The sequence below is a fragment of the Heterodontus francisci genome, chromosome 11 (genome assembly GCF_036365525.1).
Source record: "Heterodontus francisci isolate sHetFra1 chromosome 11, sHetFra1.hap1, whole genome shotgun sequence".
NCBI lineage: Eukaryota > Metazoa > Chordata > Chondrichthyes > Heterodontiformes > Heterodontidae > Heterodontus > Heterodontus francisci.
The window spans coordinates 111,484,472-111,498,405 of record NC_090381.1 but is presented as its reverse complement, the minus strand read 5'-3'; the positions used below and the strand labels follow the sequence as shown (position 1 = coordinate 111,498,405).

The window sequence follows — 13,934 nt, the reverse complement described above, 5'->3', positions numbered from 1 at the left end:
CCAGAGATGAAGCTTTGAGCCTTAGTTACATAGAGTCATAGAGTTATACAGCACAGAAACAGGCCCTTCGGCCCATTGTGTCTGTGCCAGCTATAAAGCACTTAACTATTCTAACCCTATTTTCCAGCACTTGGCCCGTAGCCCTGTATGCTATGGCGTTCAAATGCTCATCTAAATACTTCTTAAATGTTGTGAGGGTTCCTGCCTCTCCCACCCCTTCAGGCAGTGTGTTCCAGATTCCAACCACCCTCTGAGTGAAAAAATGTTTCCTGAAATCCCCTCTAAACCTCCTGCCCTTTACCTTAACCTATGCCCCCGGTTATTGACAACTCCGCTAAAGAAAAAAGATTCTTCCTGTCAAACCAATCAATGTTCCTTATAATTTTGTATACCTCAATCATGTCCCCCTTCAGCCTTCTCTGCTCGAAGGAAAACAACCCTAGCCTTTTCAGTCTCTCTTCATAGCTGAAATGCTCCAGCCCAGACAACATCCTGGTGAATCTCCTCTGCACCCTCTCCAGTGCAATCACATCCATCCTATAGTGTGGTGCCCAGAACTGTACACAGTACTCCAGCTGTGGTCTAACTATGGTTTTATACAGCTCCATCATAACCTCCCTGCTCTTATATTCTATGCCTCAGTTAATTAAGATAAGTATCTCACACGCTTTCCTAACCACCATATCTACTTGTGCTGCTGCCTTCAATGATCTATGGACAAATACACCAAGGTCCCTCTGACCCTCTGTACTTCCTCGGGTCCTACCATCCATTGTATATTCCCTTGCCTTGTTAGTTCTCCCAAAATGCATCACCTCACACTTTTCAGGATTAAATTCCATTTGCCACTGCTCCGCCCATCTTACCAGCCCATCTATATCGTCCTGTAATCTAAAACTTTCTTCCTCACTATTTATGACACCACCAATCTTCGTGTCATCTGCGAACTTACTAATCATACTTCCTATATTCACATCTAAATCATTAATGTACACTACAAACAGCAAGGGTCTCAGTACCGATCCCTGTGGTACACCACGGTTCACAGGATTCCACTCGCAAAAGCAACCCTCGACCATTACCCTCTGCCTCCTGCCACTAAGCCAATTTTGGATCCAATTTGCCAAATTGCCCTGGATCCCATGGGCTCTTACTTTCTTAACTAATCTCCCATGCAGGACCGTATCAAAAGCCTGACTGAAGTCCATGTAGACTACATCAACTGCTTTACCCTCATCTACACATCTAGTCACCACCTCAAAAAATTCAATCAAGTTAGTTAGACACGATCTCCCCCTGACAAAGTCATGCTGACTATCCCTGATTAATCTCTGCCTCTCCAAGTGGAGATTAATCCTTTCCCTCAGAACTTTTTCCAATAGTTTCCCAACTACTGATGTTGGACTCACCGGTCTGTAGTTACCTGGTTTATCCCTGCTACCCTTCTTGAATAATGGTACCACATTCGCTGTCCTCCAATCCTCTGGCACCTCCCCTGGGCTAGATGAATTTGAAAATTTGTTTCAGAGCCCCTGCTATCTCCTTCCTTGCCTCACATAACAGCCTGGGATACATCTCATCTGGGCCTGGGGATTTATCCACTTTTAAGCCTGCTAAAACAGCTAATACTCCCTCCCTTTCAATGCTAATATGTTCAAGTATATCACAATCCCCTCCCTGATCTCGACACCTACATCGACCTTCTCCATAGTGAACACAGATGAAAAATAATCCATTTAAAACCTCACCTATGTCCTCTGGCTCTACGTACAGATTGCCACTTTGGTCCTTAATGGGTCCTACTCTTTCCCTGCTTATCCTCTTGCCCTTAATATACTTATAAAACACCTTAGGATTTCCCTTTATCTTGCCCGCCAGTATTTTTTCATGTCCCCTCTTTGATCTCCTAATTACTTTTTTAAGTATCCCCCTACACTTTCTATACTCCTCTAGTGCCTCTGCTGTTTTCAGCACTCTGAAACTGCCATAAGCCTCCCTTTTTTCCTGATCCAATCCTCTATATCTCTTGACATCCAGGGTTTCCTGGACTTGTTGGTCCTACCCTTCACCTTAACGGGAACATGTTGGCCCTGAACTCTCACTATTTCCTTTTTGAATGACTCCCACTGGTCTGATGTAGACTTTCCTACAATTAGCTGCTCCCAGTCCACTTTGGCCAGATCCTGTTTTATCATATTGAAATCGGCCTTCCCCCGATTCAGTACCTTTATTTCCGATCCATCTTTGTCCCCTTCCATAACTACCTTGAATCTTACAGAGTTATGGCCACGATCCCCGAAATGCTCCCCCACTGACACTTCTACCATTTGTCCGAAGTACATTGGTACAGAAGGAGACCATTCAGCCCCTTGAGTCTGTTGATCAGTATGTCAACTCTATCTAGCTGCCTTGAGTTCTGCATCCCTTAATACCCATTACCTAACACTATTCATCTATCAATCTCAGTTTCCCATTTTCAATTGACCCCTACCAGTCTCAAAAGCTTTTTAGGGCAGAGAGTTCCAGATTTCCACTATCCTTTGTGTGAAGGAGTTCTTCCTGACAACCACCTGGCTCTAATTTTAAAGTTATGCCCCATTGTTCTAGACTCCACCACCAGAGGAAATAGTTTCTCTCTATCTACCCCATCAACTCCTTTAAACATCTTGAATACCTTTTTCAATCTTTTTCTATTTGATCATATCTCAATCTTCCATTTGCGAGGAATATAAGCCTTGTCTATTCAATCTGTTTTCTTAATTCTACCCTTTTAGCCCCGGTATTATTCAGGTTCCCAGGTTGTCCAGAGGTAACTAATGTGAACTGGTGCAGAAGTTGGGATCATCGGCCCAACCTGTATGAGCTATGGTTCCTGCTCCTGGTCCCTGCGGGCATTACCCTTGTTAGATACTGCAGGTGAGTGGGGCTTTAGGTGAAGGCAGTACTGGACCGAACTGTGCTGCCCTCAAAGGTCAAAACTGACACATGGAGCAAAGGTGCATGAAGGTAGCGAAGATGCAAATAAGTCATGATCTAATTGAATGTTGGGACAGGCTCGAGGGGCTGAATGGCCTCCCCTTGTTCCTATGAAGAGGGGGGTGGATTCCATGGAGCTGTGCTCCTTCAAAGAGGCAGCAACACCAGCAAAGAAAATTAAGGAACTATATTAATTGCATAAAAATTCAACCATTCTTCAAGGTAGACCAGGATCAAATCTTAGAAGTTACCTTTGTGGCTCAGTATCATCCAAAGCCCTGTTGCCTATCTCCTAACTCACTCCATGTGTTGGTCACCCATCATCCCATCACTCATTGACTTACATTGGCCCCTGCTCCCGCAATGCCTCGATTTTAAAATTCTCCTCCTTGCATTCAGATATTTTCATGGCCTCCCTATCTCTGTGACCTCCTCCAGCCCCTACAACCCTCCCTATCTCTGTGACCTCCTCCAGCCCCTACAACCCTCCCTATCTCTGTGACCCCCTCCAGCTATACAACCCTCCCTATCTCTGTGATCCCCTCCAGCTATACAACCCTCCCTATCTCTGTAACCTCCTCCAGCCCCTACAAACCTCCCTATCTCTGTGACCGCCTCCAGCCGTCCAACCCTCCCTATCTCTGTAACCCCCTCCAGCCATGCATCCTCCCTATCTCTGTAACCTCCTCCAGCCCTACAACCCCGTGCATCTTCGTAACCTCCTCCAGCCCTACAACCCTCCCTATCTCTGTAACCTCCTTCAACCCTACAACTCTCCCTACCTCTGTAACCTCCTCCATCCTACAACCGTCCCAATCTCTGTAACCTCCTCCAGCCCTACAACCCTCCCTATCTCTAACATCCTCCAGCCCTACAACCCTCCCTATCTCTAACCTCCTCCAGCTATACAACCCTCCCTATCTCTGTAACCTCCTCCAGCCCTACAACCCTGTGCATCTTTATAACCTCCTCCAGCCCTACAAACCTCCCTATCTCTGTAACCTCCTTCAACCCTACAAACCTCCCTATCTCTATAACCTCCTCCAACGCTACAACAGTCCCAATCTCTGTAACCTCCTCCAGCCCTACAACCCTCCCTATCTCTAACATCCTCCAGCCCTACAACCCTCCCTATCTCTGTAACCTCCTCCAGCCCTACAACCCTGTGCATCTTTGTAACCTCCTCCAGCCCTACAAACCTCCCTATCTCTGTAACCTCCTCCAACCCTACAAACCTCCCTATCTCTGTAACCTCATCCAACCCTACAAACCTCCCTATCTCTGTAACCTCCTCCAACCCTACAAACCTCCCTATCTCTAACATCCTCCAGCCCTACAACCCTCCCTATCTCCGTAACCCCTTCCAAATCGCTGCAATCCTCCAATTCTGGCCTCTTGCACATCCCCAAATTTCATTGTTAGCTGCCTGAGCCCCAATATTTGGAATTCCCTCCAGATGATCCTTAAAACTAGCCACTTTGACCAAGAATATCTCCTTATGTGGCTTGGCATCAGATTCGTCTGGTAACTCTCCTGTGAAGCACCCTGGGATGCTTTGTGGCATTAAAGGCACTATAGAAATGCAAGTTGTTGTACTTTGTATCACCTCAGCTATTTCAATTTCCCAGTGAGTCCACTGGGTGTTGTGTTAAAATGCTGTCTGTGTTTGCAGACTCCCCTCTTAAGTGTGGGATCTACACATCTACCAAAAATCTAAAGATTTCTAAACTGTGATATAGAAACTGGTGTAGGCCATTCAGCCCATTCAGCCTGTTCACTCAACTAACCACGGCTGATCCACATCCCAACTCTACCCACAAAAACCCCAAAAGTAAAGGCAGTCAACCGTGGATAACAAAGAAAGTTAAGGATTGTATAAGATTAAAGGAAAAGGCCGATAAATTTGCCTGAAATAGTAGTAAACCTGAGGATTGGGAGGATTTTAGAGTACAGCAAAGGAGAAACTGATAAAGAAAGGGAGAATAGAATATGAATGTAAGCTAGCAAAAACTGTAAAAACGGATTGTAAAAGCTTTGACAGGTACGTAAAAAGGAAATGACAAATGTGGGTCCATTACAGGCAGAGTCAGGAGAATTTATAATGGGGATTAGAGAAATGGCAGAGAAGTTCAATGATTACTTTGTGTCTGTCTTCACTGAGGAAGATACAAGAAATCTCCCAGAATTAGAGATCCAAGGGACTGAGGAAATGAAGAATTGAAGGAAATTGGTATTTGAGAAATTCATGGGGCTGAAGGTTGTTAAGTCCCCAGGACCTGATATTCTACATCCCAGAGTGTTGAAAGAGGTAGCTATGGAGATAGTGGATGCATTGGTGACCATCTTCCAAAATTCTGTCGATTCTGCAATGGTTCCTGCAGATTGGAAGGTCGCAAATGTCACCCCATTATTAAGAAGGGACGGAGGGAGAAAACAGGGAATTACAGACCTGTTAGCCTTCCATCAGTCGTTGGGAAAATGCTCAAATCTATTCTAAAGGATGTGATAAATGGACACTTGGATAATAATGATCTGATTGGGCATAGTCAACATGGATTTATGAATGGGAAATCATGTTTGATGAACCTGATGGTGTTTTTTGAGGATGTTACTAACAGAATTGATAGAGGGGAGTAAATGGACGTGGTTTAACTTGGATTTTCAAAAGACCTTTGATAAAGTCCCCCACAGGATGTTGGTTAGCAAAATTAAAGCACGTGGGACAGGAGGTAGTATACTGGCATGGATTAAGGATCGGTGATAGGCAGAAAGCAGAGAGTAGGAATAAACGGGTCATTCTCACGTTGGCAGGCTGTGACTATTGGGTACCACAGGGATCAGTCCTTGGGCCCCAGCTGTTCACAATATATACCAATGATTTGGATGTGGGAATCAAATGTAATATTTCCAAGTTCGCAGATGACACAAAACTATGTGGGAATGCGTGTTGTGAGGAAGATGCAAAGTGGCTTCAAGGGGATTTGGACAGACTTAATGAGTGGGCAAGAACATGGCAGATGGAATATAATGTGGAAAAATGTGAGGTTATCTACTTTAGTAGGAGGAAGAGATGTGCAGAGTTTTTCTTAAATGGTAAGAGATTAGAAAGTGTAGATGTACAAAGGGACCTGGGTGTCCTTGTCAATAAGTCACTGAAAGCAGACATGCAGGTGCAGCAAGCAATTAAGAAGGTTAATGGTATGTTATCCTTTATCGCAAGAGGATTTGTGTCCAGGAGTAGTGAAGTCTTGCTTCAATTGTATAGAACCTTGGGTAGACTGTACCTGGAGTACTGTGTGCAGTTTTGGTCCCCTTACCTTAGGAAGGATACTATTGCCATAGAGGGAGTGCAACGAAGATTCATCAGACTTGTTCCCGGGATGGTGGAACTGTCCTATGAAGAGAGATTGTGGAAACTGGGCTTGTATTCTCTAGAGTTTTGAAGAATGAGAGGTGATCTCACTGAAACCGACAAAATATTTAAAGGAATAGACAGGGTAGATGCAGCTAAGATGTTTCCCCTGGTTGGGAGTCTAGACCCAGGGGACACAATTTCAAAATAAGAGGGAAGCTACTTAGGACAAAGATGAGGAGAAATTTCTAAACAGAGGGTTGTGAATCTTTGGAATTCTCTACCCCAGAGGGCTGTGGAAGCTCAGTCATTGAGTATGTTTAAAGCAGAGATTGAGAGATTTCTAAATACAAATGACATAAGGGATATGAGGATAATGTGAGAAAAAGGCATTGAAGTGGATGATCAGCCATGATCGTATTGAATGGTGGGGCAGGCTTGATGGACTGAATGGCCCAATTCTGTTCCTATGTTCCTATGTCTTTGCTCCATATCCCCCGACTTCCCAAATTGCATTCCAGTTGAACAACTGAGAGGCCCCCCCCCCACCCCCCGCACCCTTGTTCCTGACTTCAACACCAACCCAGCCTCACCAATACCAAGCATGCTATGTTTCTGGCTGATAGGCAGGGGGATTTGACAGTGATAGACGTAAGTCAAGGCTCTGTGGGTAGCACCCTCTCCTCTGAGTCAGAAGGTCCTGGGTTCATGTCCCACTCCAGAGACTTGAGCACAGAATCCAAGCTGACACGTCAGTGCAGTTCTGAGGGAGTGCTGCACTGTTGGAGGTGCCGTCTTTTGAATGAGGCATTAAACCAAGGTCTGCCCTGTCAGGTTTAAGTGTCAGACCCCATGGTATTAAATGGAAGAAGAGCAAGGGAATTCTCCCCGGTGTCCCGGCCAATATTTATCCCTCAAACAACATCACTAAAATACTGTACATACATTGGCTGCTGCGTTTCTTACATTACACCTCAAAGGTACATTATTGACCGTAAAGTGCTTTGGGATGTCCTGCGGTCATGAAAACGTGTAGAAATGGGAGTTGTTTCCATTCTCCTACAGCGATATCGGAGACTGACAGAGGATCACTGATGCTAGTGAGTTCCTCTTTTCGGTGCATGTGTTTAGATCATTACAGAGGCTGCTGTATTAATGAGGCTTCTCCAGTCGATTTCTGGCCCTGGGCCATGGCCACAGCATAGTGCCTGGGAGGGCGTGAGCCAGAACAATAAGCTCTGCTCACAGAGAACAGTGGACAGTGGGTGGGAGTTGGGGGCTGGTGGTGATGAGGGGGAGGGGAGGGGTCAGTGGAATGAAGCCAAGGGGTAAATCTGTTCACAAGTCCAACACAGGCTTAAAGGAGATACTTTACTTTCTCTGGAGGCCTGCCAAAGCTCTGTAGCCTGAAAAGAAGACGACAGCGAGATAAAGAGAGAGAGAGAGAGACAGGGAGTAAAGAAAACTGAGCAAAAGTAATAGAGAGTGAACTTGTAACAACAAAAATAAAAGCAAATAGAGAAAGGTTGAAAGAGTAAACGTGCGGAAGATGGAAAGAGGTGAAATAAGTTGGATCAGCAGCGGCAGTTTTTCTTTCTTTGGTTTCGATGGGCTGGCTGAAATGTGTCCGGCTTGGTTGTGTGTCCCATGGGGTTTCCATGACGACAGGCCTTCCCGCTGGTTCAGCTCGGCTGAGGTTTAATGGAATGAGCGGCTGAGCTGCACAGCCTGGGAAGGCCCAGGGCTGCGGTCGCTGATTCTGTGCTGAGCTGGCCTATCGCAAACATGGCATCAGCGTCGGAGAGCTGCGAGTTGGCCTCAGCACCCTTGGGGCGAAGGTGGGTGCAAGGCAGGTGGGAAGGGGACGGCGGTGGGGGAAGAGGGAGGGAGGAACAAATGGTCTCAGAGGAGAGTAGAAGGCACTGAGGACAGGGAAAAGGAATGGCCGGATGAAGGTATGTTGCGTGACTGAATCTGTTATTGTTGGTGTCTCGTCGCCTCTTGCGTCTTTCCTCCAGTCCAGCTCTCATCCTGGGCTGTTCCTGATGGATTCAATTACTGACAGAAGGACGGAATATGGGATTAAATATTATAATAAAATATGCCCTTAAATAGGTCATGCCTGTTTAGCGATCTTTTAATTAGGAGGCTGACCTGCGAATGATGGAACTCACCCAGAAAGAAAGAAGTTGCATTTCTATAGCGCCTTTCATGATCTCAGGACATCCCAAAGTGCTTTACAGCACTTTTGAAGTCTAGTTACGATTGAAATTTAGCAAATCGCACAGCCTATTTGTGCACAGCAAGATCCCACAAGCAGCAATGCAATAATTACCTGATATCAGTTTTTTTTTAAGTGATGCTGTTTCAGGGATAAATGTTGGCCCAGGACCATTACTCACACGAGAAATCACCCGCTCTTCTTCAAAATAGAAGCTTTGGGATCTTTTTCCGTCCACCGGATCGAGCAGACTGGGCCTCACTCAGTTTAACATCTCATCCAAAAGACGACACCTCCGACTGTGTAGCACTCCCTCCGAGTTAGAGGCAGGGGTTCGAGTGAGAGGCAGCCCGGGGACTGAGACAAGGCTCTCGCAGGCATTTCTATCAGAACCACAATACATTCAGAGTCTGAGTGCAGAGTACACAATCTCCACTGGTTTCATTATCCAGCAGTGAATGGGACAAGGTGGCATTAGTCACAGCTCCACGGGACAGCAGAGGCTGTTCCTGGCATGCAGCAAACCCCTGCACTTGCTCAGTGGCGTGGTGCCTTGTTGCTGTGACTGGCAGTCAGCTGCGCTTGTGTGAGAGAGAGGGAACTAAAATAGAGGGAAAAAGGATCAAAACACCACATGGAGAGGGGAGGCAATGTGCAAGAGCAGAGTGGGATTTTAGACATGGCATTCAGCACCATAATCCTATTCATATTCCAGTACATTACGTTCCCCTTTAGGAATTCCTTCACTTTTCTCTTTCTAATGAAGCCTAGACAGGGTTGGATAACATCCAGAAAAAATGCACCTCTGCCGATAGGTGTCTATACCCCGGGATCCGTCCCCTGCAGTTCTGGCTCAGTTGGCAGTATTATGAGCTCAAGACTCTGGAGCAGGATGACCTCACTGAAACAACAAGAGTGTCACCCACTGAGCTATGGCTGATTCCTGCAGACTAATACACTCAGTGGATCACAGTCCGAAGTGAGCTTGCACTGGGGGAGGGGGTGGGGTGGAGGTGAGAGGTAGGGGGATCTTGCTGTCTATCCCAGAAACCAAGCAAAGCATCTGGACCAATTTCCCTGCGGGACGAGAGCTGTGAGCATTGCTTCCTGTGTCTGAGTTGGAACACAGCCCAGGTTTAAAAGGGAGAGCATTCAGTTCAAGCTCACTATGCATAACTTACTCTTCAGCGTCTTTGGTGCTGAAACCCTGCAGAAGTAATTGAAAATTCCTCAGATTCGGATAAACTATTTGAAGAAACAAGGGGGGGGGGGGGTTCGGAGGCAGCTGAAGTTGCCCGAAATAGATTTTTTGATTTCTTGACAAATCACTGTTGGCAAGATATCACCAAGGAACAGAATGCAGGGCTGCAGTTTCTGACCCATGATAACTGTCGTCGGGAATTGATAGCACAATTGCACTAAATTCCTCTCAACGATGCTTTAATGCAGAAGGCTAAAATAATACAAGATAACAGAAAGAATTTGCATTTCTGTAGCACCTTTCACAATCTCGAGATGTCACAAAGCAATTCACAGCCAACGAAGTACTTCTGAAGTGTAGTCACAGTTGCAATGTAGGTAACACAGCAGCTAATTTGCACACAGCAAGATCCCACAAACAGCAATGAGATACATGACCAGTTAAATTGTTTTAGTGACATTAGTCAAGGGATAAACATTGGACCAGGACAGCTCTTCTCCCAATAGTGCCCAGGGGATCTTTCATATCCACCCAAGAGGGCAGATAGGACTTGGCTTTAACATCACATACAAAGCAGCATTCCTTCAGTACTGCCAACCTGGACATTTTGCACACTAGTCTCTAGAGCAGGACTCGAACCAACAACCTTCTAACTTAAATTTGAGAGCACTGCCCACTACGCCACAGCTGGTTCCCACCAGTTCAGGCACGAGGAATTGGGTCAACGGCTGTCAGAGTGGGTGTGCTTATTCCAAAGTGAAGGAAATATTGTATATCCTGGCCTTCCCTTCGGCTTCCCTCTCCCCACAATCACAATTAGTGCAAGTGGCCCAAGGAAGAAAAAGACGTTGCAAGGACAAGGCTCGTGAGCCACACACGCACCACAGGGGGGGGGGGCTTCCCATGGTTTGCTGTCCGCGGTGGGAACTCGCGGCTGGTGCCCCAGTGCCACTCCTCCGCTCTCCAACCAGACAAACCCATCATACTCAGTCTGTTACTGTCTTGGGACCATCCTTCCCAGGATATTGTTAAACCCAGGTCCCATTGGCCCGTTCTGGCACATCAGGGGGATGTTGAAGATCCCAAGGCACTTTACATGGAAGGGCAGCAGAGTTTTCCCAGTGTCCTGGCCAACGTTCTTCCCTCAATCAACAGTAAAGAGATTTTTTTAAAAACAAATTCACTGCTCATTGCTGCATGTGGGATCGTGCTTATGCACAATGTGATTGCAGGATTTCAAAGTAAATCACATATGTGAGGCACTTTGAGATGCTACAAGGAGAAGCAATAAGATGCTATATAAATGCTGTGTGCAAATGCCTGCCCTGTTTCCTATATCGAGGCAGTGATTCCACAATACAGGGTTAGTCATAGCCCTGAGCACATCATGCAGGCTGACACTCCCAGTGCAGTATTGAGCGAGTGCTGCACTGTCCGAGGTGCTGTCTTTCAGAAGACATGTCAAATTGCAGTCCTGTCTGCCTTCGTAAAAAAAATTCCATGGTATTACTTGAAGAGTAGGGGCAGGATTCTCTCTGGCGTCCTGACCAATGTTTATCCCTCAACATCACTAAAAATACAGATGACTTGGTCATTAACAATTGCTGTTTGTGGGAGCTTGCTGTGCGCAAATTGGCTACTGCGTTGCCTGCACTATAGCAGTGCCTACATTTCAAGAAGTACTTCATTGGCTGCAAAGTACTTTGGAGATCCGGAGGTCGTGCAAGGTGCTATAGAAATGCAAGTCTTTCTTCCTTTAACCTGTGTGTTTCCTGTTGATTGAAGAGTTTCAGTGGTTCAGGGATCATGGTCATTTAGACTTCCCTTTGTGGCCATTGGGGCTCCATTGTTGGAGACTTGCTGTGACACTCCTATGTAGCGCTCGTTATCTCATTGTTGTTTGTGGGATCTTGCTGCGCACAAATTGTCTAGCGCGTTTCCCTACATTACAACAGTGACTACACTTCAAAAGCAAAAGTATTGTATTGGCTGTGCAGCGCTTTGGGATGTCCTGGAGTCGTGAAAGACGCTAAATAAATGAGAGCTCTTTCTTTCTATAGTAACTGTGGCATTTGTTATCAAGGGTCAGTGATTGTAACAGGGATATTCAGTAAAACTGTCGGTGGGAGATTAATGTCTTTGGGTTAAAACAAAATCGTGAGCAGGCTGTGCTTTCAGCTCCTTGGACCCAGTAATTAGGACTGGGATCTTGTCATTGAACCCATTATTAATGCTGAGTGACCCTCCCTCAAACAGAGGGAATCGTATTTAATGCTAATTACATGGGTATTACATTAGGTAACGCTCCCAGCCATTGAAAATTCCTTCATCTATTGATGAGGCACACAGGCAGTTTCCAGTGGAGGCATGTTGACTGTCACTAACACAGCGCTGAACTGGAACAGGCACCTCAGCAGTAACAACAGCATTGACTTGCATTTATTTATATTGTGTCTTTAACATTGTAAAATGCCAAGGAGTTTCACAGGAACAGAATCATAATAAAAATGACACTGGGTTACCTAAGGGATTATTAGGGCAGACGGCCAAAAGCTTGGTCAAAGAGATAGGTTTTTAAGGAGCGACATAAAGCAAGAAAGAGGTAGAAAGGCATAAAAGTTTAGGGAGGGACAAGTCAGAGTTGATGCTTCAGTGTCTGACTCACTGCACCATTCAGTCCCCTAAAAGTGTTTCAATTAGACAGTGAGATTCACACGAACTTCACAGATAATTGCACCAGCTTTATGTCCCCTGTAAGTCTGAACTTTTCCTGCTGTTTTGAGATTTCTTTGGGGTTATTAGTAGCTGCTGGATCTCTAGGGGCATTGTCACCACCAAGCCTAGCTCAGTAAATTCAGTTTGGAGAGAGGGGAGGGGGCAAGAGTGAGTGCAGTTCACAATTGGAGCCATGACCAATCGACACGACTGAGGACCTTCCCTGCAGTTCACATTCTTTTGCCAGTGTGTTCGGGGCCAAACGATAAAGGGTTTGCGAAAATATTACCAAGACACAGTGCCCTGTAACCATAATCTGAGCATAATGAGGTCTCTGGCATGGGGAAGGTGGGGAAGGGAGCTGGCACTTCTGGATCAACACCACCACCTAGTGGACATAAATCAAACTGAAATTGAATAATGAGCCTATTCGGCCCATCGTGCCTCTACCGTCTCTTTGTAAGAGCTATCCAATTGGTCTCAACACACCCACCCTGCTCTTTCCCCACAGCCCTGCAAATGTTCCTTCATCAAGCACACTGAGTACGAAGATCGTCCACTTCAGGCACTTGAGCACATGACAGGAACATGGAATGATTTACTGCAGCAAAAGGTGGCCATTCAGCCCATCGTATCCATGCTGATCAAAAAAGAGCTATCCAGCCTAACCTCACCTTCCAGCTCTGGGTTGAGGCTGACACTGAGGGTGTGCTACACTGTTGGAGGTGCCGTCTTTTGGATGAGACATTAAACCGAAGCCACGTCTGCCCTTTCAGGGGAACATAAAAGATCCCATGGCCACTATTCTGAAGAGGAGCAGGGAGTTCTCCCCGGTGTCCTGGTTGATATTTATCCCTTAATCAATCTCATTAAAACAGATTATCGTGCTGTCACCTCACTGCTGTTTGTGGGATCTTGCTGTGCACAGGCTGACTGCTGCGTTTCCTACATTACAACAGTGACGACACTTTAAAAAGTACTTCAGTGGCTGTAAAACGTTTTGGGGCTTCCTGAGCTTGTAAATGTATTATAGAAGTGCAAGTTCTTTTTTAAAATCCAAATTCCCTTTTCAGAGTTATTATTGAATCTGCTTCCACACATCCTCTCCACCCCCTTTCAGGCCACGCATTCAAAATCATCATAACTTGCCGCGTAAAAAAAAAATTTCTCCTCATCTCTCTGCCCCCTGGTCCTTTCATGAGTGGGATCAGTTGATGTAAAGTTACATTAGCCAAGCGAAACTGAGGGTGAACAAGAAAGCCATGAAGAATATTAAGTATACAGAGTGAAGGAAACAGTCGAGGATGTAGCCAATCTGCAGCCACTCCTCCTCCATCTCCCGCTGTTGGTTGTGCCGCTCCAAGCACTGTTTGATCTCCTCCATGCCCTCAGCTACCTTACGCAGCAACACCTGAACCATCTGTGTCTCTGCCGGCCAGGAACTCTTCATTTCGCACTCTGTAGGGGCC

At 46.0% G+C, this 13,934-nt stretch overlaps 1 protein-coding gene across 10 annotated transcripts in view; it reads right to left on the bottom strand.

The window, feature by feature from the left end:
• The window catches only part of LOC137375470 (5-hydroxytryptamine receptor 3A-like), a 90,808-nt gene that overhangs the window by 51,939 nt on the left and 24,935 nt on the right, over window positions 1-13,934 (bottom strand). Inside the window, exon 9 of one of the 10 annotated variants that reach the window (XM_068042767.1) lies at window positions 6,900-8,386. The exons of 8 other annotated variants lie outside the window; for them this stretch is intronic. In XM_068042767.1, coding sequence (XP_067898868.1) covers window positions 8,355-8,386 — 32 coding nt within the window. In that variant the 3' untranslated portion in view covers window positions 6,900-8,354. One more of the 10 variants, XM_068042760.1, reaches the window with a different exon arrangement.